Genomic DNA, 20,948 nt, shown 5'->3' with positions numbered 1-20,948 from the left:
ACAGCGGTCACAAACGTGTGCACTGTCTGAATTATCAAGCAGTTACTGTTCCGGACGGACTGTGTGCCCACTTCTTTGGACCCATCGAGGGCCGCCGACACGATACGACCATGCTTCGCGAGCGTAGGCTATTGGGCTACTTAGCAAACCATCCCGAGGTGTTTTCGAGGAAAGTCATCTATGGCGATCCAGCGTACGGGGTGTCCGAGCACATGCTGTCCGGGTTCAAAGGCAATGGTCTCAGTACCATGCAACGAGATTTCAACAAGTGGATGAGTCGGGTACGCCAGTCTGTCGAATGGAACTTTAAAGTGATGAAGACCCTGTGGTCTTTTATTACTTTTAAGACTCTGTCAAAGATTAGGTTGTCTCCAGTAGCTAGAGTTGTTTCAGTTGCAATGCTTCTGACCAATTGCCAGTGTTGCTACTTTGGTGGAAACCAAATTAGTAAGTTCTTCGACCTCGAGCCACCAACTCTAGAATCCTACTTGGATACATTGGAAGTAGTAGTTGTCTAACAAATACAAATTACTCAATCAAATGACTTGATTCAAACATTTATTGAGATTGACCGAGTGTCGACAGTAATTTCATCATCATTTCATGTTGCACTCGCAACTGCTCGTGCTGAAATCGAAGTTGCTCTGCACGCAGCTCTCGCTCGCATCGACGATCCTCGAACTCCTTTTCACGAATAATTTCGCGCTCCTTCAGGTCGCTGTCGTACACACGCATACGGAACTCGAGGTCGGCTTTGCTGTCGTCGTGCATCATCTTCATCATCTTCGTCATGGCGCTCCCACCTCCCGACCCTGCCTCGCCATCGTCCTGTCCCGCCTTTTTACGCTTTCCCAGCGATTTCATGGCCTCGTCGCGGATTGTCGCGGCCATGGCATCCACCCGGTCTGGTTCCTGCTGCACTTCCTCCAGCCGCACCTTCTCTTCGTTTTTCCAGTCGTCAAACGCAGACAATAAGTCGTCCAGGAGCTGGAACTTCTCACCGTAACCCTCGTCGGTGCCAGACGCGCGCTTTCCTTCTTCGTCTTTGTGTCGGTGTCCTTCGAGGAGCAGAGTGAAGCGGTTTTGGGCTCTCTTGCCATCGAAGCCCGGGCGGTCGAATCCGTCTTGGCTTTGAACGGCTTCTGCTACAGCAGACCAGCGCACCATGACCTGTCCACGTTTGGCCATGAAGGGCAGGCGTCCATTGATCTCACGGAGAAGAAGGATGTCATCGTCCTCCGTGAAACGGCGCGCTCTTCGTCGGTGTGGACATGGTGGCAGGTGGCTCGTGCAAATGAATGGTGTAGTGGCGTGGCGTTTATCCCTACACAGAGACAATTCCCGTGCAAAAGCATAAAGTATGGTGAGTTTTACTATTTGATCCCAGAGGTAAGTTCTTGTTTTGTCAAACACGTGGAATTGAAGTGCCGGGGGAGTGGCCGGACGGTTTGCAAAATCTCTCTAATACCACCACCGCTAAAGTCAACTGTAAATAAAAACAAGTTTTTCAAAAATAATAATATTAAAATACAAGGAAATCTACCGCACATCAAAAGAAATACTTCAGTACAATTTATACGTAGTACTGCTCAACAGTGCGAAGAAGCATGCATCCCTTAGTTAAATAATGTTGCTATGGCCTGATCACGTCGATGCCGGCCTTGTCCACGCCATCGAGAAACTCGTCAAGAATGTGCGCGTGTCCATTCTTCACCGCCAAGCTCAATGCCCGTGAAATGCATCGACTTCTTGGCTTCAAGTGCATGAGAAAGCGAGCCATCGTCGGTCTGTTCAGCGCAATCGCGGCGTCCACTACCTCGTGGAATCGATAATCGTCTGTGGGGTATCTTGGGAAACATCGAAGCAGCAGTCGGAGCAAGTCTAGGTTGTCTAGGAGAATGCAATGCAGCAGTGCTTCTCGAACACGGCCGTGCGGTCCAAGGTGCATGGCGACGAACTCATTGTCGGCAAACGTCGACATCCAATGCCCCGACGTGAACACTGGGAGGAGTGTGGGGAAGAGTCCGTTTTGGTAGGTCGCAATGGCGCATAGCAAGTCGCGCGACGTGAGTACGACCATCGCGCTCGGTGCCTCTGTCGAATGCCACGTGTGCGGTTCGACCTCCGTTGCCTTTCTTTCCCGCATGTACGCCTCAGGCTGCTTCTTGTGGTTATATGGAGATCGATCCAAGAAGCGGGCCGACGTCACGACTTGACCGCGCACACAGGCTAAGATATGCGCATCCATCGTTGCCGCTGACTCGGCGAATTTGAAAATGACCGGCCGGATGATGCTGTCGATATCTCCCTTGACAGAGACAGGCCACCGGCCTTGTGATTGGTCGAGACCACTGACTTCCTGGGTTTTGATTGGTTGGGGCATTTCAAGAATGTCTGTGATTGGTCCATAGAAATATGGAAACCAAAGAACTCCCGCCACCTTGAAAGTGAAACGCTCGGTCAGAAGCGCCAAACATGCAAGGAAGGACAGACCCGACGAGCGCATGCTCCCAACAACATCTAACTCGACAGCAACCGCCGCCGGTCGAAGGGGACGCGGGCGGCGTCTGATGACGACGGGACTACAGTACAGTACTACCGTATATTTGTAGGTGCAACGTCAATCAGGCCTGTCGCGACACAGACATGCAGCCGAGAACATCATCCAGACTACTATGTGACACTTGAGGACTGAAGACCCCCTCGCTTGAGCACTGTGCTTCTTGCTGCTATCGCCAACGTATGAAGGTAGATCAAATCTCGCTGCGGACATCGTGTTCGTCGGCATCGACAGTACAGTACGCTACCTGGGCGACCATGCGGTTCGTGCCACGATGCTACTGTACGTCCAATATTTGGTACTGTAGGACTGACTTCTCTTCCATGACACCTGTGTTTGTTTACCTTCCAGCATGATGGGTGGGCATCAAAGGTGTATGGCAAGCTACACGAGCAAAGATCGCCGCCATGCGTATGCTTCGAGCACCCAACTCGCTTTCGAATCTATCGCGGCATACCTGGCGTACATAGAAGTCTGAGTGTGTGACATGTACTGGAGAGCCTGCTGGAGGGCGGGGAGTAGCTGGAGGCGACGGATGTACAGCTGTGGGGGGCCAGGCTACAGTAAGTTATGTACATAATCGTACGTTGGAGCAAGTCACCGACGACAACGGCGTCGTGTGTGTGCATCAATCAACGTTGTCGTAGATGGGAATGGGAAGAACTCCATGTGATAACAAGTCTACGGTGAATATCCTTCGATAGAATTTAGCCATTGTGTGTGATGACGTTAATTGGAAGTACATCCTAAGAAGCCACCAGAGTGCAAAAACGAGGCAACTGTGCGATAGATGCATCGATCAGAAGTGTATGGTCAAAAGATGGCTAGCTACAGTGGCGACGACGGACGTCGGTCATTGGGGATGGACGGCCCCGTAGAGCTACCGCCGACGGGACTTGCGGGTCTCGACGACGGTCGATGGCTGCTGCTCGGAATGGGCACCGACATGCGCCGCACGTCTGGAATCGTGACGACGATGCGGCGAATGTCGTGTTCGGGGCTATGGGACACTTCGATCCACGACGTCCACCGCGTCCGCCGCAGTCGCCACCGAATGCCGTGGTTTTGGAAGATGTCTTTGCGATTGATGCGTCGAAGCACCCGTCGAACATGCAGGTCGACCTGGAAGGGTTTGTTCCATGAGAGATTCGCCAACAAATCACGGACATGTGCCTACCTCGGACGTACATGGGCGGGCGCAGCACAATATGAGACCGCACGTGAGCGCGTAGCCAACGTACGCGTACACGACACAGCACATGCATGGAAAGTAGTCGGCGACCGTTTGGTTTATGGCACCGATCGCCACGCGGAACTCCTTCTCGGTCATGAGTCGCTCCAGAGGTGGTGTGAACGTGTCGGCGTACTTGGACGCCATGCCGTCTGTGGCGACGGCCCCCATTGGTTTGAGCCGCGCCAAGATGATTGCTTGCGACTTTCGATTGTCGTCATCGTCGTCGTCGTCGTCATCTGTCGCGTCCCCGTCGTCGTCATGAAGATCCTTGTCCAAGAGAGGCTCGTGGAGCGCCGACGACGTCGTTGTCGCCATCGAGCTCAGAATGCTTGTGGGCAGGCAACATCATGATGTTGCAGGACGATGGACGTTCGATTCGAAGGAATGGCGGGTCGCAATATATCACCACGTATATGGTGAGGTCCAAGAAAGCACCACGTGACACAAATATTTCATATTATCCAAAAATTCTGTCGAATTTCCTGCAATATCTCATATAAAACCAAGTTTAAGAGGTAACTAACCTTTATGGCTACATTATTAAAATCATTCTTTTTAGCCAATCATACTGTTTTGATCAATTTGCTGGGCTGTGTTGAATGAAATCGCCGCCCAAAATTGGCAAAATTGGGTGAAAAAGATTCTGAAAAACCCATGTAAATCTCACCCATGCTACTTAGTACACCGATATGTATATACATGTCCATAGGAATCGCCGCAATGCTGTGGACGATACAGAGTTAGTTCCGTTGGTTGTTGACTGCCAGTCAAAAAAGAGTAGTTCAAGACCACCACAGGCTGGCGTGGTAGGTCCCATGTATTCCCGTTACGAAGTGTGGATTGCCATCTACTGCACAAGGGGGCGGGTTTCATGCTCAAGATAAGCCAATGCACCGCCTTCCAAGAGCGGCGAGAGTTTGGCGCGGACGTCCGCATGATACGTGTCGACCCAGGCGATCTCATGGGCCGTGAGCTCCGTCACGTCGATGAGCTTGCGCTGGATAGGGATCAACGTGATCGTTTCAAACGTGCAAAACTTGCCATACGCCGACTTGCCGACGTGGGGGGCCTATGATACAAATATATTATCCATCCAATATATATATATATACAGAGTAAAAATAATGAATATGTACTAGTATGTATATATATACCCTGTACAGTAGCTAGTACTACTACTACTATGAGTAGAATACATATATTCTTCTTAGTACCTCGACAACAACCATGAGGTTTTCGATGCGAATGCCAAACGCGCCGTCTTCGTAATACCCTGGCTACAGAGTGTGGGTATAAAAGTGTCGAGAAACTTACAAATGACTTCGTACCTCGTTGCTGACAATCATGTGCTCGGAAATGAGCAGCCCCGTGGGGTTGAGCTTGAACGACATCAACTACACACAACCATAGACTGTATATGAATCCAGTGTATACATAAATATATCAAGGAATCGATCGATTCTATATATATATATATTCCGTACCACGCCCTTTTCATGCACATTCAAGAACGCCCCCACGCCGTGCCCTGTGCCGTGGCGGTAATCCAAGCCAACCCTACGAAAAATAATATGTTTTTTTTCACCCCTTGTTTTTATTTTCAATAGAATATCACTGGTTACACATGATCTTTTGATATACATAGGCAAGCAAAACATCCATCGTCCGAGGAGTTCACACGTTGAGAGACACATTTATATATATATATATATATGTATAAATGTTCTATATATTTATATATATTGTTGTGTTTATTCTAACTGTAAACTGGAGCGACATAGAGAATGAATCGACACAACCAAATGTACTCAAGAAAATCGGCAGCATAATTGAGCCAATCAGATTCCAGGAAACCATCTTCAACATGTAATTAGTGTGTGCCCTCAATTAGTGTGATACCAATCACCACGATTTTACATAAAAATCAGTACAAAAAAATGATCGATATAGATTTGGCGAATCAGCACAAAAGTCCAATTTTGGGGTAAAATATGGGGAATATCGTACTTCCACAACGGCGCGCGGGTGATGGCATCCAGCTTGACGCCTTCGCATTCATTGGGAAACACAGCCTACACCAAACATATTTATTATATTAAGCCAAAACACAAAATACTATGAATAGTAGTGTTCACATATATACTCGACGTCCACTAAGTGTCCTCGTATACAATTCCTAGTATACTCCAAGTCCACGTTTGTCCTTTCGTTCACGTAACTCGTACTATTTACTAGTACGATGTATATATATATATATGTGGAGAATATTACCGTAGCCAGCGCAATGTGCGCCTTGAGCACATGAGTAAAGCAGTGGACTTCGTGGGCCGTGGGCTGGCCCAGATGGACCGTGCGCGTCACGTCTGTGGTCCCATCCAGGTACTGCGCGCCAGAATCGTTCAAGTACATTTGGTCTGTGGTGACACGGCCACAAGTGGCTTCGTCGTCCGCCTAATATGGTATCGTGGTGAAAAAATTAAATATTTTCATAGAAATATATATTTATATATATCGCGAAAGCCACATTTACATGGTAATGGATGATGGCGCCGTTGGGGCCCGACCCGGAAATGGTCGCAAAGCTCAACGACTTGAAGTGGTCCTATCGTAGTTCAAAACGTGAAAAAAAACATGAAAAAACGTCCAATATATTGGACCATTTCAGCTCTTTTTTCAGTACCATTTGCCGACGAAACTGTTGCTGCTTCTTGTCGGCCGACACTTCCGTGATGACTTGGCCAGACGTGACGGCCTCTTGAAGCCAATGGAAGAATCGGACTTGCGCCGCGCCGTCGCGAATATGCGCGCTCTTCATGCCTTGGATCTCCACGGGGTTCTTGATGGCTTTGTGGCGGAGGACGATGGATGGCGCTTCCTTGCGCAGAGCCGGCGGGATGGCCGAGAAGACCGCGACGTTGCACTGCGCAGGGTCCACCAAGATGGACGCGGTGTCCTTGGGGACACTCGCGGCATACGCTTCGATCTATCATCATATTTCGTTGTGTTTATATATTGATTGATTGGCATAAGTCCGAGATAGTATGTATATCGATTTATCATGACGATGATTTATAAGATGTTTCCAAGCCTACCTCGGCAACCACGGTGTCGTACGATTGGATTTGGACCTAATGGTAGCCAACATGGGAATTATATTAGTGTGATAGTGGCAACAACGTGTGTATATTTTTCCTGTCCATTTATATTAACCATGAAAATGTGTCCGAAAAGGTTACAACTTCATGGGCAAGGCAAAGTCGTTCAATAATTATATGCACTTTCATTGGCCAAAATGGAATAAAATTTCCAAAACCCAGTCTACATTCATCCAATCATATGTATGATATGTACAGATAGATGATACAAGTCCACGCTCGGAATAAGCTTACAATATATTTTTATATTTTTATATTGGATATAATAAAGTAATGGAGTTTCTAATGGTGACAACTTCAAACACTGCAAACTTGTGGTTACCGATGTATGGAAAGTAGATATATTCCGAATAAACGACGAAGAACGAATGGACGACAGGGGAAATCCTTACGTGGGAGCCGAAATGCGCCAGGACGTCGGGGGTCAGGGCCTGGGCGTCCACAAATAGTGTGGCGCTGGTGACCGTCACCAACGCATACGCCATGCTAAGATCATATAGTTAAGGTCAGTGTATGGAATATATATATATATATAGTATACAAGTATAGGTATATTATACTTCTAATATGATTGTATATAATACATACTAGTATAATACTATGGTACTTCAAAGTATATGTATATTTGACTGAAGTATATCTATATACATATATTTATATATCACAAATACATATATTTATATATCACATATACATAAATAAAACATATACATAAATAAAACATATATTTATATCCAATATACTAGTATACAAATATTTATGATATATATAATTTATATGATATATTTATATATACGTACACGACAGGGTTGAATTCGACGTCCGAGCCGCGAATGTTAAACAACCACGCAATGTCGTCCAGCGCCGTGAGCACAATAGCCGTCGCGTGCTTCTTGGCCAAGTCCACTCGAAGCTACCACATAGTAGCCAAATATATACGTTTAGAGTGTTGATAAACGTTTATATATATATATATATATATATATATATATATATTTGCAAGAATGGAAACAGTACGTACGTTGGAGAGTTTCGTGGCGACAGACGCGCCGGTGAACTGCTCTCCAAGCACTTGCAGGTCGGACGGCACGCGAGCGGGCTGGGCGTCCGCCCACACTTGGTCCACAACATTCGCGCCCCATTCGCAGCACACGACCGACGCGTTCGACTTGGACGCGGACGTGACGAGACGTCGCGCCGTGGCCACGGACGTGAGCAGCGGGTCGATCGCCAATGCGTCGCCGGCGTGGAGGTTGGCTTCGACCCATTCCTCGACCGTGGGTACGTCCTTCTGTCCTTGTCGCATGAGGGTCCAGTCTTTGGACAGCTGATGTTCGGCTTGCAGAAAGTACCGCCCGTCCGTCCACAAGTACGCGTGGTCGTGGGTGATCAAAGCGGTGCCGGCCGACCCGTCGAACCCAGACACGAACGTGCGGCGCATGTCTCGGGAGCTCACGTATTCGCTTCCGTGCGCATCTTCGGACTCCACGAGGAGCGCAGACACGCGCGCTACCGAAGAGCTGCTTTGGATACGGAGTTCCGCATCAAGGACACGTGGCGCGAGACCGGCAAAGGCGCGGCGGAGCTTGTCGAGCGTGGGCGACATAGTAATATGACAATGACCATGGCTGCCGTTGATTGGCCGGGCTGGTGATTTCAAAGCCACCCTAACCGCACGTAGACTTGAAGTTTGTATCCGCCATCTGATAGGTGGGTTTTGTAGGGGTGACTCCAGTCATCGTGTTGGGATTCGGACATTTGACACATGTGAAAATATTACTTAGTTTCTAAGCTGAGGAGCATTGTTGGCTCCTTCTTCATCGGCAGGACAACTGTACACATATACTAGTACTTCTTACTGATAATAGATAGCAATTATAAGTGCTCCATAGATGGTAGCATAGCTTGTTGTGCTGACTACTACAGTACTACTACGTACTCCAGAGTAGTAATACTACGCAGTACAAGGTGTACTAGTACTACTGTACTAACGTTAACTGTAAAGTCTGCTTTGTTTGTGGCAATATAAACACGAAACGTTTATTGTCCTTTCGAGTGAAATTTCGTGTTGTGGCGTGGTTTCTCGTTGGAATTTAAATCGACTTGATTGGCTACTTCAAAATTATTAGCCAATCAAAACCCATTTCTCAATGAAATTCAACCAATCAGATCGATTGTGGATTGGTTTGGTTGGCGCGAGTCGATTGCACTCCTCCCCAAATTTGTATCAAATCGACAATAAAAACGTTTTATTAAATATCGTGACATCAAGTCCGCTTCAACCTTCGGACTTAATTGGACCTGTGTCATTTTCGTGATGTTCCTTGCACGCACATTCCAGCATGGGTGGACACGCCGGTCCATGTCCACATCAACCGGCGGCGGGTTCCACTTCCCATCGCCGCGATCTCTGCAGTCCCTCGTGAAGCTTGATGACTTGCAGCAGGAAACTCCAGACGCGATTCGACGCATTTGGGGCGAGTACCATGACGCCAAGTCCGACGCGCTGGCCACGGTCCTGACTGCTGCAGAACTGGAGACGCTGATCGCGCGGGGCAAGAAATGCTCATTCTTCGTCTTCCCAGTATATCGCGTCAACTCGGAGACGAAGGAAGAAGGGTTCTTCACCATGCTGTCCCAGTTCCAAGACAAGTGCTTCCTCCTCACCACGTTGGATGCTTACCGCGAAAACCCAGCCCAAGCGCCGCCGTGTCTTACGGTATCCCTCTTCGACGACCTCGTGCCGTCGAAGGAACTTGCGCTTGTGCGTGGCGACGTGGCCAACGTGCTCGACAAGCCAGAAGCGTCCGTCCTCTTGGACGCCGTTCTCGCGCGTTACGTCGACGACGACCTGTTCTCGACGGTCGAAGCGTTCAATCTGAAGCCACACGAGTTTAACTTTGACGCGTACTTGGCAGAGTGTAAGAAGAAGCGCGATGACTCTCGAGAGTAGATATACGTGTTAACTTGAATAAATCAACAACGGGTGCGGGGCACAATACTGCGCGGCAAACAATCTACCGTCATTTGTTGGCTGGGAAAACGCGACCTTGGACGTGGGAATGGTCATGCCGTAGCTAAACCCTTGCCGCATGACGTCGACCAATGCGCGGGCAATCTGTTGCCGACGAAACGAGGGATGGACCCAAACGTGGCTCACGCCAACCATAACCTTGTGCCCTTGCGATGACGGTTCGATCGAGACGATCTCCGACGACGAGTCCAATTCATATCCCGTTGCCACGTCTTCGGCAGATACGACACCCACAACGCGGTTTTGATGCAGGTACACAAAGTGTTTTTGCTTCAAGAACGCGCCTTCGTCCACGAGACCGAGTGCGTCGTCCAACAAGGATTTGATCTATACGATACGTGTTATGCATATACACGATGATACCACGAAGGGGGCGTCATTTGAATGTACCTGCAGCAACTTCTTGACATGTGCCGACGAGTCATCGCCTCGGATTTCAATAATTCGCGCTGCCTTTGTGTCCAAGGTTCGATGTACGCGCTCAGATCGCCACCCAGATATGACAATTCCTTGGCCCAACTTCTTGCAGTATTGGGCATGCGCTCGGTCGTCGGACTCGACTCCATGCATGTACAAGAGTCCACAAGCAGAGCATGTCCGTTCACCAATGTCCTTCTGTCCCAGGTCGAGAAAGAGCTGTTGGTGTTGCTTGTGCTTCTTCCTAGGCAGGTCCACATCCACCCTTGGTTCCGTCGCCTCCATGACCACAGGGGGATACGTGCTTCTTCTCTTGCGGGAGACCTTTGCCATGCTGAATCCTGTCGATTTCATGGGTGTGTCTGTCGTCTTGCGCTTCATCAAGACATCGAAGGCGTTCAGTGTCGCCATAACGCGTTGTCGTCCACGGCGGCGGTGAAATTGAAATGTGCGAAAAAGCCCGCGCAAACGTACGGATAATTCACATACATTTCCCAAGATAATAGAAAAGCCGAAGAATATTATTTTTCCCTGAAAAAGTCACACAATATGAACTCTATCCGGACAATTTATCTACTGTATAACGCTCATAATATTAAATGTCAAAAGTAGTAGTAACCCCGAAACACCAAGATCTCCAGTCGCGAAGATTCGGCATGTGCTGTACAGGTACAGGTCTTCTTCTTGATTCCGTCAACGACACGAGAAATGACGTTTATTTATGTCCTGGCCCAAAGAGGTTCATGCTAAAGCTTCGACGGAAGCTCACTTGTGCATACCCTTGGTACCAAGTGGTAAAGCAAACAGGGCAAGAATTCCGCCCACTGGCCTCGCGGTATTCTTGGAGGCAGTTGAGGTGGACCCAGGAGAGGCTGCATTTGCAAGGGCTTGGGATGAGTTCGTTTGGGGATGGGAACCGAGACGCCGTGCAATCGCATATCAAGCACACGCGGACAACGGCGTCGCACGGCGCCGACGCGGCGCGGAAGTCGGAAGCTGATTCGGTGTCGGACTGCGAGCCGAAGGTAGTGTGCGAGGACGCAGCTTTGAGACTCAGGCCGGACGACGAAGGGTGGAATAGAACGTCGGGGTGTTGTGGCATGGTGGTTTCCATTGGGGTATACACAGCATCGTCGGTAGGTTTCCTCCTCCTTCTCCTCGCAGGCGGTATGGCGAGCACTCGTAGCCCATCTTCGTGGAACCGATACACGGGTGTGTTGGTGGTCTTTCTGCGGGATTGTGTTGTCGGTGGCGCCGACATCGACATTGCCGACGAAGCTGGCGGCACGCCGAGGAGCGACAGAAGCGGCGCAAACACTTCTCCTGCCGATGCCCGTCGATGCCGCCGCGGCGGGGATGCCTCTTCCCGCGACGTGCCTATAGGCTCGATGGAGGCCCGTCGTGAGAACATGCATGGAGCGGCGGCTTGCTGCTCCCTCGTCCACGACCGTTTCACGCAGTGGGGAACTTCCTTGCTATTTTTATACTCGGCGGGCAGGAAAGTGTAGCACTACCTACCTACAGTAGCATTATTACTATACATACATTGAAACCTTCTAAGCTTGCATGTACTTCGAAGTATGAAGTACTACGTAGTACATCAAGCACATGATGTAGAGGGGTCCATACAGTCAGTAGTACAGAACACTGTTGTTATACATTATTGATCAGCCAGCTCCACGAACGATGTGATTGGTGTGACGACGGTCCATGTGATGACTGTGCTAACCGCGGGACCAACCCCTTCCACAGCGCCATGTACCCTTCCGCGTTGGAGATGACGCCGATGGCGTGCACAAAGCCCTTGTACTTGGGCTCCTGGCCGTGCACCGAGACCTACGGCATGAGGCGCGTCTCGATCCCATCCATTGGCGTGTTCAAGGCCGGCCCGCGACCATCCCTTTCACCTCCTTCTTCCACACATCGGTCGCCTTACCGTCACCTTCTTCCTTGGCCCACAGGTTCGAATTCATCAATCGCGAACACCGTGAAGTTGCACGCTTGGCGCAGCATCGTCGGCACGTCGCCCTTCCAAAGCGCAGTCACCCCTTCGCTCGCAAGCAAGTGCCGGGGCCTTTTAACTGCCCCTTGCCCACCTCCATCCTTCTGCAGCCGCGTCTTGATCATATCGAACGGCGTCACAATCAACATGGACTCCAGCACCCCTGCGCTGACGTTCGCGCGACTCGACGATTTGGTGCCAGGGGCGTCGCCCAATAGCTCCTTGAACTTGGCAAACGATCCAAAAATCGAAGCTATAGTATATTGAGCGTCAAGTGCGCGTGCGATGAACGGGGTCAGGCTCTTGTACAACGCCACGCCACCCTCACTCGAGTATATCGATTTCCCTCAATGCAACATGCCCCTGATCAATCCAATTGCAGCCGTGTCTTCTTCGTCACGTCAGTACCTGATAACGCCACAGCTATCCCCTAGTCATCCCCACAAATATTTTTATTGTATGGCGACGACGCAACCTTGGACTTGACGTCATCGATCGCACGGTTACTGCGGGGGAACTCAATGAGATCATTCGGTCTGAGTGCTGAGCAAAGGCGAAACAAAGCAAGTTGGGCAAAAAAATGGAGGGCCTTCGTCACTACCCTCCCGGCATGGTATTCTTGGAGGAGCTCGTCGGATGTCGTCGGTGAGTTCTCTGTGAAATTTGGCCGCTTTACAGTCGTTCCTTGTATTATTCACGATGGAGGTGCGATTTGTCGGCATTGCCCCTCCTTCAAGTGAGGTGGGCAACGAGGCTCCGTTGTGCGGTGTGTGTACACGTTGCGAAACGATTCCAAACGGCGGTCACACGATACTATGTTGAAGGATTCGTAATAAGTGGCGCTCACGTGTCAATAAGCTCTTAACCAGTTACCGATGTCGGTACTGTAAGGTAAGTTGTTTCAAGCACTATTCGTACTAACAGCAAGTTTGTCCATCTTTCTGAGTCCCGTAATAAGCACGTCGATGCCAATTCTGTGTTCATATTTCTCAAATGTCATACCATGAGCTCGTTGTTGGGGAAAATGTTATCCGGATTTGTTTCATCGTATCCGGAAAGTCCCCCGATTCTGGTAAAGTTCGAATCCAACGACCTCCACACGCAGCAGCGCGCGCAACAACTCGAGACATTCATCATGGCGGCTGTAAACACAAAGAAACCCTTGCGCCGAGCGACATGTACGACTCCATCTAGATACAGATACAACCGAGCAATACCTGACGAACACATGCGTAGACGTCAAAGTCAAGGACCTGACGCCTGCAACCAAGGGACACTGCTTGGTGGTTCAAGTGTATGCACTAGGACATGTCACCGAGAAACCTCGATACGATGGGTCCGTCGTTCGGATAGTTGAAGCCACTGTGGGCGATGAAACAGGCACGGTGGTGCTGAGCGCCCGAAACGGTACGTTTCTGTCGTTGGAGTTGCCTTCAAAGTTAACGGCAACAATGTCGTAGGTCAAATCCAGCTGCTTGATGTGGGTCGCGTCCTAGTCATTCGAAATGCGAACGCCGACGTGTACAATGGCTTCTTGCGCCTCAACGTGACACAATGGGGCAAGATTGCACCCCACCCCGACGGCATTGCGTCGACGCCGAACGCGCCGTCGTCAATCAACACCGTCAACAACATTTCTAGCGTTGAATACGAGCTCGTGCCCCTGGACGATGACCACGGCGATGACCACAACGCAACCCACACGTAATACCACCACATACGTAAGGAGCAGGAGCAGTTAACGAATCAACATGCCCATTGTGAATAGTCCGGCTTCATGCTCGTTGTCACTTCGATATGAACGCCATAACGTTACTGGTATCACTTATTTATTAATCGACGGAGATGCCGTGGTGATACACTATTCGCGTAGTAGTCCCTTTGCTGGACTTGTCAGTTGAACACTCGTATCCTTCAATTCCAGTCACTCCTTCACCCTTACAGGGTAGTTATGGTGTGAACAACGCAAATGACATGAATGCAGTAACGACTTCATCATGAATGCACCACACGGTCAAGAGCAATAAGCACCTTTCGGTAGATTCTCCCATCCTTCTTCATTAAACCTGCGGTGGAAACGACTGTGGCCGAGATCGAGCGATCGAAAGCCGCACCTGCGGTGGAGACATCCGCATCTACTCTAGCAGAACGTCGTAGAAACGCCGTCCACCATTGACTTGGCTGACGCGCATGCGGACTCCCCGACGCTGAAACCAAAACTGCCTGACCTAAGAGCATCAGGGATTGGTCAAAATTCGACCAACTGGACGCCACCGAAATGTAGCCAATCCGTTTCGAGTATTCAGAATACAGAGCTCTGATTCGTGGAATTTCCCATGCGGTGCATTGGTGGTCCTCACAATCGACCAAACGTGGAAGGTGTCATTTCTTGACTTGTAATTGAACCAACAACATGGGTGTCCGTACCAAGACTGTGAAGCGCTCTGCGATCCAAATCATCGAGAAGTACTACGCTCGCTTGAACTTGGACTTCGACTCCAACAAGCGTGTCTGCGACGAAGTGGCCATCATCCCTTCCAAGCGCATGCGCAACAAGATCGCCGGGTACATCACGCACTTGATGAAGCGCATCCAACGCGGCCCCGTGCGCGGCATCTCGCTCAAGTTGCAAGAAGAAGAACGCGAACGCCGCTTGGACTTCGTACCGGATGTCTCTGCCATCAACGTCGACACCATCGAACTTGACAACGACACCCGCGACTTGTTGGCCCATTTGGAAATCACCCTCCCCGGCATCCGCGCCGTCCAGGTAATAATGCGGAGCCATTCACATGGTGTACCCATCCATCATGCATGCGTCTGTCTATCTACATCTTCCTGTCACGTTGCTGTGCTTCTGGGTCGTCGAAGTTGATGTATATTGTCGACAACGAACCAGAAGCCCAGCAACGTGTGACTACTTGCAAGCATGCGTGGGCAGGGTACCACGCGTGCTAGCAAGTCGACTTGTTATGTCTGGATATCGTGTCGAAGAGGGAGGGTTAATCGAATCGTTTCTTGTAGGGCCGTGAACATTAAGTTGTTTGATCTGTTGATGAGGCACTGGTTGTACTGGTGTATATAAACACTTAACAAGTCAAGTTACACAAACCCACTTGTTTTGTCTTCAGCTCCCCCACAAGGAATCAAACTACATATGGAGGAACTCGCGCCACTGCGCAAGGATGCATCTACATGTATACATCTGTGAATGCAGGAACTACTCTGCATGGCGCGTTGAATCATCACAGGGACATGCGATGGTCGTGTACGAGCGATGCAAGCGTCGGTGCATAGTTTAGTTAGCAAGTCGCTGTATTGTGCTTTTCACTCAAATTTTGACAGTGAGCAGTTTACAGAACATATGATGAACGTCATCTAAAAACTTCCAACTGGCCAAATCGAAGAGTGGAGGTTTTATTATTTAACGTACAATTAATGTCGTTAAACCCAAAAACCAAAACGTTAAATACCGATTTTATGCGTTTTATCACTGCAGTGGGAGGTTAAAGGTCCCTACTGCCTCCGGATATTACATACGGATAAGAGTCACATCCAAAAATCAAGATACATCTCAGCGGCCACCCAGGTTAAATATCTATTTCTGGACCAATTCATCACCAAATTTGAATATGAGACGTAGAATTTCTTCACCACATTGAGATCTGTCGATTCTACGTCTCAATTTGCTGAAATTTTGAGTAATGAATATGAAATAGAAGTCTGACATTTTTGTGAAAAATTGGTAGTTTATAGGTGACGAGCATCATAGTGAAGAAATCCACTTGAGGCTCCATTTAATACCGTAAAATGTATTGTATACAAATATTGAATGTAAAATGTTCGATTGGGACAAATGGGCCAAATCCTTGGGCCAAACATAGCTAAAGTACCATTGGTTGGAATTTTGGATTGAATCAATTTCATTGGCTAGCCGATAGTCTGCCCACTATTCGATTGGACTACCCACTCCCAACTTCGAATTCTGTAATCGAATGCATAATACTATTTTAATAGTAAATCAGTATACATAATATATTATTAATATTAAAATATTAATAATATATTATGTATACTGATTTATGCGAATAGTGTGATGAAACAACGACACCCCCTTGTGTTAATACATGCTAGATTGCTTCATAATGGCGAGAAACTCATCTTGGGAGATCACGCCGTCTTGGTTGGAGTCGAACTCGTCGATCATCGCCTGCAGCATGCCGCCATGCGTTACGATGGGTTGCATGATGAGAATCTCGACAGACGCACCTGCAGTTCGTCGTCTGTCAGGGACTCGCCCATTTCCTTTGCAATGCGCCGCATGTTCTATGTAGTATATGGATGGTGAGCTGTGGTGACGCCTGTGCTCCACACGTCTGTCATCACCTTGAGCGTGATCTCCCCCGTCTGGTCGTCGTCAAACAACGTAAACGCCTACGACGACACCCGCGCGGCGATGGGAACATGTTCGACGGCATCGGTCAACCGAGCGTACCTTGATGATTTCTTCGTCCGGGTCGCGCGACGTGATCTTGCGACGCACTGCGAAACATGCAGAATGTGAATGGGGTTCCCATGCTTTTTCCATTGACAACAACGTACTGATTTCCATAAAGTCGTCCAGATGCACCCGTCCTGACCGATGGACGTCGACTTCTTCGACCATTTTGACCACTTCTTGCTTCTTCACATCAAACCCCAACGCCCGCATCATGACCTGGTACGTTGAACCACGATATGTACTTGTATATGCGGCAGTCCAAGTCCTCACCTTGAGCTCATAGTAGTCGACGCTGCCGCTCTTGTTCGTGTCAAACATGTCGAATGCTTCCACAAGCTCCTTCCGTTGTTCATCGGACAGCTCCTGTCGAGGCTTCCGTCGCGTCACGAGCTTGTGCGCAGCGAACGGCACGTCCTTCCGATACATGCTACTGTAATAATGTCAACTTGCCGCCGTTTCGCCCAAAGATCGAAATTCCAGTCCGTGGCTCCCATTGGTTCAAATGTTACCACACTATTTAAAACAATACTACACTATTTCGTGTCCATTTCAGCCAGGAAATGAGAAACCCGAAGCGCATGTCACGAAGGCAGGCTTCATATGTACATGCATCTGCATGTGTGTCCCAGGGTTGATGCACCTTGTTATGTTGGTTCCTTCCTACCTAGCACGCTACTATTACTGTTCATTCGGGTGGCCTAAGTGTGTTTACAGGACTGACACGTCACCGACGTCGGTGCTGCTCAGGTCCAGGTCCGAGTAGTTCTCTTCGCATGCGGTCGAAACGCTGCTGCACGCGGTCAATGCGTCGCTGTCCATCCACGTGTCGTCCTTTGTACTTGGACACCTGTCTGCATGCTCGGGAGACGGTCGAAAGGGGTTGTGCCATACCCCGCCCTCTTCCATCCCATCTGTTCGCGCAATGATGTCCAGCGTCTGCTTCCATTCGTGGGTCGTGTCCGCCGTCGTGGCAAAGTACGTGCAGTGGAATGGCGACGGACCACCGTCGTCGTCGTCGTCGTCGCTGGCGTCGTCGTCGTATGCCGAGAGGTGGATGTCGTCTTCCGCGCCGTACTCGCCCAGTCCGTATATGCACTGAACGTCCATTTCGTTGGACTCCTTGCGATGTGCAATGATCAGGTTGAGCTCGGCTTCCACAGTTTCAAACGACGACGCTTCGCAGCCCGCGTTGCCCAAGATCGTCGCTCGCTCGTCCGGATCCAAGTACCCTTCCTCCATGTAGTTCTGACGACACACTCGCCTACTCATGGATAATGATTCCATTACTCTCTACAATCATGTTTGCGCATGAAGGTTGTCGCGACCTACTCATCCTTGCGCTCAAGTTCGAACGAATCCAAACGCCTTCGAATCCTTCGACGTTCCATGTTGGATAACCCAACCTACATACACATGCCACGCAGTTAGAGACGTCGATAATACACGACGAAGGTACGTACCGGGACTCCGCCCGACGTGACGGTCGTGGTGAAGATCGTCGGTTCGAACTCCACGATGTCCGCGCCTTCAAATCCAACGCTTCGAACGCGCTTGAGGTCCTTCTTCGGGTCAACAAACGTAGCGTGTTTGGGGCTCTTGGCGGTTAACCGGTCCACAGGGCTCACTGGGCCAAGGAGGTCGTGGCCGGGCGGCAATGGCACATCCGACAGGGACGTCACAGCAATAAGTGTCATGTCTACCCACATCGCTTGCAACATGAGAAGTTTCCATGGAGGTAGTACTTCTTCGCATGATGTACGTACACGATATCGATAGGCGGCGACGCGTAGGTGATGGATCCACGCGCTTCGGGGAAGGCGTCGGATAGGTTGGGTGACCCAAACTTGGAGGAATGGGTTATTCAAACTGTCAGGCATGATCGTTCGAAAAAAATCATTTCCCCGGCGTGAAAAATATTTTCATAATATCTCGTGTTTTGTATGGGTGGAAGCTACAGAAAAAATATTTCGGCCGAAATATGCAGATGTCGAACAAAGCCAGTTTAGGCGGGAGATGTTTCTACGAGTCAGAAATTAGGTTGCAGGAGGGCTGACAGGAGCACTTTCGTAATAAATCACTCAGTGTATGTAAGGAATTTATGACATCCAAAAGAACATTGGCTGTGACATATTTTTCACTCCTCCCGTCACCCTGTCTTTTTTGTCTTGGAAGGTGCCAAAAAAACAATTTTTGGAGCCTAGCCATACCCAAACACTTTCTTTTTTAGGAAAAATATCTATTTTTGCCGACATGTGGCGCCACGCAAGTTTCGCCCGCCTTTCCAAAACTCACGAAAATATACTATTAATAGGACTAGTTCAACGAAATATATTCTTGAAATCTTCAAATTGTTCACTTTTTCTTAATATTAATACTTAACCGTACACTATCACTTTACATGTCCTCTAATGTACGACTCTGCAGTCTCTCAATCGCACTTATTTGTTGTATACGAGATAATTCATATGTTCGATTAAGTGCGAACGTTTTCACGATTGGATTGCAAGTCACTGTTTCTGGCGCACATCCTTCGAGAGCGAGCGAACATGTCCCGCAACAACAACGGCACCAACGGGTGGAACGACACCGAGTTCAAGAACGATGAGTCGTCCTTCGAGGCCTTCGCGGCCTCTTCGGGTCCGTTGACCCTCCCTGACTTTGGCGGCAACTCCCAGATCGACCTCGGCGCAATTGCGCCTGTGTTTGGGATCGCGGGCACCACCGCACCATCGGCGGCCGATTACCTGGAATACGACGCTCGCGGGCGAGGTTTCCACGAACGTGCTACCCACATCATCGGCATGAGTTACTTTGGTGGCATCCTTGGTGGCGGGGCAATCGGTGTCGTCGAAGGCATCCGCAACGCGCCAAGCTCGAAGCTCAAGGTGCGTCTCAACAGCCTTTTCAACGCCGCTGGCCACCGCGGCTCCCGTGCTGGAAATGCTTTGGGAATCTTGGCGCTCATGTACTCGTCCATCCAAGAACTTGCGGATACCGCCGAACTGGAGCGTTTTGTGCCCGTGGACAAGGCTGTGCCCGTACTTGCCGCTGGTGCCACTGGCATGCTGTACAAGGCAACGGCGGGTACCCGACCAATGGTAATGGCAGGAGCTATCGGTGCCGTGGTCATGGGAGCGTTCCAATTTGGCTCGTCGCTCTTGCGCTTGTAAACACATTTACCCTTCCCGTTCGTTTAGAGATTTAGACATAATATACACCCTACCCTTCCGTACTAGTATGCCGAGGATGTATGCACCTGTGGAAACCTGGTCCGTCTTCCTCGACATGGCGGCAAAGGTCGAAGAAGTTCCCTTCATTCCATTCCGAAATGTGGTTTTATCAATTGTTGTCCATGATATTTGGAAATTGGAGTAGCAGCAGGGAGTTACAATCGATAGATTTGGCGAATCAGCACAAAAGTCCACATTTTGGGTAAAAGGACAATATTGTTGGCTGATTTTTCAATACAGCACTGTAACAGCTAATCAACCACTACTGGTATATTACTCGAGTATTAATACGTACTACTATACGTAAGGGCCGAGTTCCGTGCCACATTTAGGGCGTGTTCGGAGCGACTTTTGTGTCAGCGGTTTTTGGCTTTTTCCATAAGCCGCTGAAATATCAGCGACTTTTTGCCTTCACTGACATTGGTTAATAACAGTGACATTGGTTAATAACAGAGAAAAATCAACCAATGATGCGTCCTAAAATTCATTGTCCATTTTCAGCTCTATGACAGCGGAGCGCAGAAAATTGTTGTCGCGTAGTGGCTGTGGTGGCCAAATGTTGAGGCGGCGAGTGGCGAAACGACGTAGAGTAGATATAGCTGCATGAGAACTATGCATCTACGCAAGTCAGTCGTAAGTCGGCGGCTTGGAAATATAGACTGCCACGCTAATGGCGCACCGGTAAAGGTCAAACCGACCGACAATGCTATGTGTTTCAACCTTGTGCGTCAGTGTGACCTTCTCTTTCCCGAAGGTGTCGTGCAGTCATCACTACTAACTCTAGGCATGCGCAACCCATAAGATCAACGCCTAGC

At 49.3% G+C, this 20,948-nt stretch overlaps 13 protein-coding genes across 14 annotated transcripts in view; 5 read left to right on the top strand and 8 right to left on the bottom strand.

Moving 5' to 3' along the window:
• Positions 1 to 408, top strand: part of H257_07183 (hypothetical protein) — a gene marked incomplete at both ends in the record, with an annotated part of 1,138 nt that extends 730 nt beyond the window's left edge. Inside the window, 2 exons of the mRNA XM_009832622.1 lie at positions 43 to 281; positions 379 to 408. Of these exons, the coding sequence (XP_009830924.1) occupies positions 43 to 281; positions 379 to 408 (269 nt within the window). The remainder of the gene's footprint in view (positions 1 to 42; positions 282 to 378) is intronic.
• A 150-nt stretch (positions 409 to 558) lies between these two features.
• On the bottom strand, positions 559 to 1,188 carry H257_07182 (hypothetical protein; the record flags this gene model as incomplete). The annotated part of the gene is made up of 1 exon (XM_009832621.1): positions 559 to 1,188. One exon carries the CDS (start codon positions 1,186 to 1,188, stop codon positions 559 to 561), a length of 630 nt encoding a protein of 209 aa, XP_009830923.1.
• A 344-nt stretch (positions 1,189 to 1,532) lies between these two features.
• Positions 1,533 to 2,266, bottom strand: H257_07181 (hypothetical protein). The gene has a single exon (XM_009832620.1). The coding sequence runs from the start codon at positions 2,246 to 2,248 to the stop codon at positions 1,634 to 1,636; it is 615 nt and encodes a 204-aa protein (XP_009830922.1). The 5' UTR covers positions 2,249 to 2,266; the 3' UTR covers positions 1,533 to 1,633.
• A 601-nt stretch (positions 2,267 to 2,867) lies between these two features.
• On the bottom strand, positions 2,868 to 4,310 carry H257_07180 (hypothetical protein). The gene is made up of 2 exons (XM_009832619.1): positions 3,738 to 4,310; positions 2,868 to 3,682 (listed from the first exon to the last, which is right to left on the bottom strand). The coding sequence occupies exons 1-2, from the start codon at positions 4,107 to 4,109 to the stop codon at positions 3,389 to 3,391; spliced, it is 666 nt and encodes a 221-aa protein (XP_009830921.1). The 5' UTR covers positions 4,110 to 4,310; the 3' UTR covers positions 2,868 to 3,388.
• Positions 4,311 to 4,478: 168 nt separating this feature from the next.
• On the bottom strand, positions 4,479 to 8,555 carry H257_07179 (the record flags this gene model as incomplete). Of its 2 annotated transcripts, none has more annotated exons than XM_009832618.1 (12): positions 4,479 to 4,863; positions 5,009 to 5,067; positions 5,123 to 5,188; positions 5,279 to 5,351; positions 5,802 to 5,866; positions 6,066 to 6,245; positions 6,325 to 6,396; positions 6,475 to 6,777; positions 6,887 to 6,922; positions 7,342 to 7,435; positions 7,750 to 7,862; positions 7,971 to 8,555. In XM_009832618.1, 12 exons carry the CDS (start codon positions 8,553 to 8,555, stop codon positions 4,803 to 4,805), a joined length of 1,707 nt encoding a protein of 568 aa, XP_009830920.1. In that variant the 3' UTR covers positions 4,479 to 4,802. The 2 variants fall into 2 exon arrangements, with proteins under 2 accessions (XP_009830920.1, XP_009830919.1); XM_009832617.1 differs by having other exon boundaries at positions 4,530 to 4,863; positions 5,009 to 5,071.
• Positions 8,556 to 9,221: 666 nt separating this feature from the next.
• Positions 9,222 to 9,967, top strand: H257_07178 (hypothetical protein). The gene has a single exon (XM_009832616.1). The coding sequence runs from the start codon at positions 9,267 to 9,269 to the stop codon at positions 9,900 to 9,902; it is 636 nt and encodes a 211-aa protein (XP_009830918.1). The 5' UTR covers positions 9,222 to 9,266; the 3' UTR covers positions 9,903 to 9,967.
• H257_07177 (hypothetical protein) lies at positions 9,258 to 10,836 on the bottom strand. The gene is made up of 2 exons (XM_009832615.1): positions 10,374 to 10,836; positions 9,258 to 10,310 (listed from the first exon to the last, which is right to left on the bottom strand). Exons 1-2 carry the CDS (start codon positions 10,809 to 10,811, stop codon positions 9,912 to 9,914), a joined length of 837 nt encoding a protein of 278 aa, XP_009830917.1. The 5' UTR covers positions 10,812 to 10,836; the 3' UTR covers positions 9,258 to 9,911.
• Positions 10,837 to 10,981: 145 nt separating this feature from the next.
• On the bottom strand, positions 10,982 to 12,933 carry H257_07176 (hypothetical protein; the record flags this gene model as incomplete). Its single annotated transcript, XM_009832614.1, has 5 exons — positions 10,982 to 11,875; positions 12,130 to 12,236; positions 12,360 to 12,655; positions 12,811 to 12,832; positions 12,910 to 12,933. The coding sequence occupies 5 exons, from the start codon at positions 12,931 to 12,933 to the stop codon at positions 11,116 to 11,118; spliced, it is 1,209 nt and encodes a 402-aa protein (XP_009830916.1). The 3' UTR covers positions 10,982 to 11,115.
• Positions 12,934 to 13,479: 546 nt separating this feature from the next.
• Positions 13,480 to 14,176, top strand: H257_07175 (hypothetical protein). Its single transcript, XM_009832613.1, has 3 exons — positions 13,480 to 13,580; positions 13,639 to 13,809; positions 13,863 to 14,176. The coding sequence occupies exons 1-3, from the start codon at positions 13,538 to 13,540 to the stop codon at positions 14,108 to 14,110; spliced, it is 462 nt and encodes a 153-aa protein (XP_009830915.1). The 5' UTR covers positions 13,480 to 13,537; the 3' UTR covers positions 14,111 to 14,176.
• A 586-nt stretch (positions 14,177 to 14,762) lies between these two features.
• H257_07174 (hypothetical protein) lies at positions 14,763 to 15,517 on the top strand. The gene is made up of 2 exons (XM_009832612.1): positions 14,763 to 15,172; positions 15,427 to 15,517. The coding sequence occupies exons 1-2, from the start codon at positions 14,816 to 14,818 to the stop codon at positions 15,439 to 15,441; spliced, it is 372 nt and encodes a 123-aa protein (XP_009830914.1). The 5' UTR covers positions 14,763 to 14,815; the 3' UTR covers positions 15,442 to 15,517.
• A 958-nt stretch (positions 15,518 to 16,475) lies between these two features.
• H257_07173 (hypothetical protein) lies at positions 16,476 to 17,356 on the bottom strand. Its single transcript, XM_009832611.1, has 6 exons — positions 17,174 to 17,356; positions 17,005 to 17,119; positions 16,898 to 16,944; positions 16,789 to 16,836; positions 16,672 to 16,728; positions 16,476 to 16,612 (listed from the first exon to the last, which is right to left on the bottom strand). Exons 1-6 carry the CDS (start codon positions 17,327 to 17,329, stop codon positions 16,523 to 16,525), a joined length of 513 nt encoding a protein of 170 aa, XP_009830913.1. The 5' UTR covers positions 17,330 to 17,356; the 3' UTR covers positions 16,476 to 16,522.
• Positions 17,357 to 17,611: 255 nt separating this feature from the next.
• H257_07172 (hypothetical protein) lies at positions 17,612 to 18,780 on the bottom strand (the record flags this gene model as incomplete). The annotated part of the gene is made up of 4 exons (XM_009832610.1): positions 17,612 to 18,164; positions 18,233 to 18,306; positions 18,364 to 18,599; positions 18,663 to 18,780. 4 exons carry the CDS (start codon positions 18,778 to 18,780, stop codon positions 17,612 to 17,614), a joined length of 981 nt encoding a protein of 326 aa, XP_009830912.1.
• Positions 18,781 to 19,384: 604 nt separating this feature from the next.
• H257_07171 (hypothetical protein) lies at positions 19,385 to 20,224 on the top strand. Its single transcript, XM_009832609.1, has one exon. The coding sequence runs from the start codon at positions 19,450 to 19,452 to the stop codon at positions 20,071 to 20,073; it is 624 nt and encodes a 207-aa protein (XP_009830911.1). The 5' UTR covers positions 19,385 to 19,449; the 3' UTR covers positions 20,074 to 20,224.
• The last annotated feature ends 724 nt before the right edge of the window (positions 20,225 to 20,948 follow it).

Source organism: Aphanomyces astaci (assembly GCF_000520075.1).
Source record: "Aphanomyces astaci strain APO3 unplaced genomic scaffold supercont1.14, whole genome shotgun sequence".
Classification (NCBI taxonomy): Eukaryota; Oomycota; class Saprolegniomycetes; order Saprolegniales; family Verrucalvaceae; genus Aphanomyces; species Aphanomyces astaci.
The sequence above is the reverse complement of the archived record's forward strand: the minus strand, read 5'-3'. Positions and strand labels throughout refer to the sequence as shown.

What these genes read in the sequence shown, in the direction of transcription:
- H257_07181 (XM_009832620.1), bottom strand. Translation starts at nt 2,248, where the DNA reads ATGGATGCGCATATCTTAGCCTGTGTGCGCGGTCAAGTCGTGACGTCG.
- H257_07180 (XM_009832619.1), bottom strand. Translation starts at nt 4,109, where the DNA reads ATGGCGACAACGACGTCGTCGGCGCTCCACGAGCCTCTCTTGGACAAG. An exon ending in CCCGCCCATGTACGTCCGAG is followed by an intron (nt 3,683 to 3,737) that starts GTAGGCACATGT and finishes AAACCCTTCCAG; the next exon opens with GTCGACCTGCATGTTCGACG.
- H257_07178 (XM_009832616.1), top strand. Translation starts at nt 9,267, where the DNA reads ATGTTCCTTGCACGCACATTCCAGCATGGGTGGACACGCCGGTCCATG.
- H257_07177 (XM_009832615.1), bottom strand. Translation starts at nt 10,811, where the DNA reads ATGGCGACACTGAACGCCTTCGATGTCTTGATGAAGCGCAAGACGACA. An exon ending in ATGTCAAGAAGTTGCTGCAG is followed by an intron (nt 10,311 to 10,373) that starts GTACATTCAAAT and finishes CGTATCGTATAG; the next exon opens with ATCAAATCCTTGTTGGACGA.
- H257_07175 (XM_009832613.1), top strand. Translation starts at nt 13,538, where the DNA reads ATGGCGGCTGTAAACACAAAGAAACCCTTGCGCCGAGCGACAT. An exon ending in ACCCTTGCGCCGAGCGACAT is followed by an intron (nt 13,581 to 13,638) that starts GTACGACTCCAT and finishes ACACATGCGTAG; the next exon opens with ACGTCAAAGTCAAGGACCTG. An exon ending in GGTGCTGAGCGCCCGAAACG is followed by an intron (nt 13,810 to 13,862) that starts GTACGTTTCTGT and finishes ACAATGTCGTAG; the next exon opens with GTCAAATCCAGCTGCTTGAT.
- H257_07174 (XM_009832612.1), top strand. Translation starts at nt 14,816, where the DNA reads ATGGGTGTCCGTACCAAGACTGTGAAGCGCTCTGCGATCCAAATCATC.
- H257_07173 (XM_009832611.1), bottom strand. Translation starts at nt 17,329, where the DNA reads ATGTATCGGAAGGACGTGCCGTTCGCTGCGCACAAGCTCGTGACGCGA. An exon ending in GGACGACTTTATGGAAATCA is followed by an intron (nt 16,945 to 17,004) that starts GTACGTTGTTGT and finishes CATGTTTCGCAG; the next exon opens with TGCGTCGCAAGATCACGTCG. An exon ending in CGGGGGAGATCACGCTCAAG is followed by an intron (nt 16,729 to 16,788) that starts GTGATGACAGAC and finishes TATACTACATAG; the next exon opens with AACATGCGGCGCATTGCAAA.
- H257_07171 (XM_009832609.1), top strand. Translation starts at nt 19,450, where the DNA reads ATGTCCCGCAACAACAACGGCACCAACGGGTGGAACGACACCGAGTTC.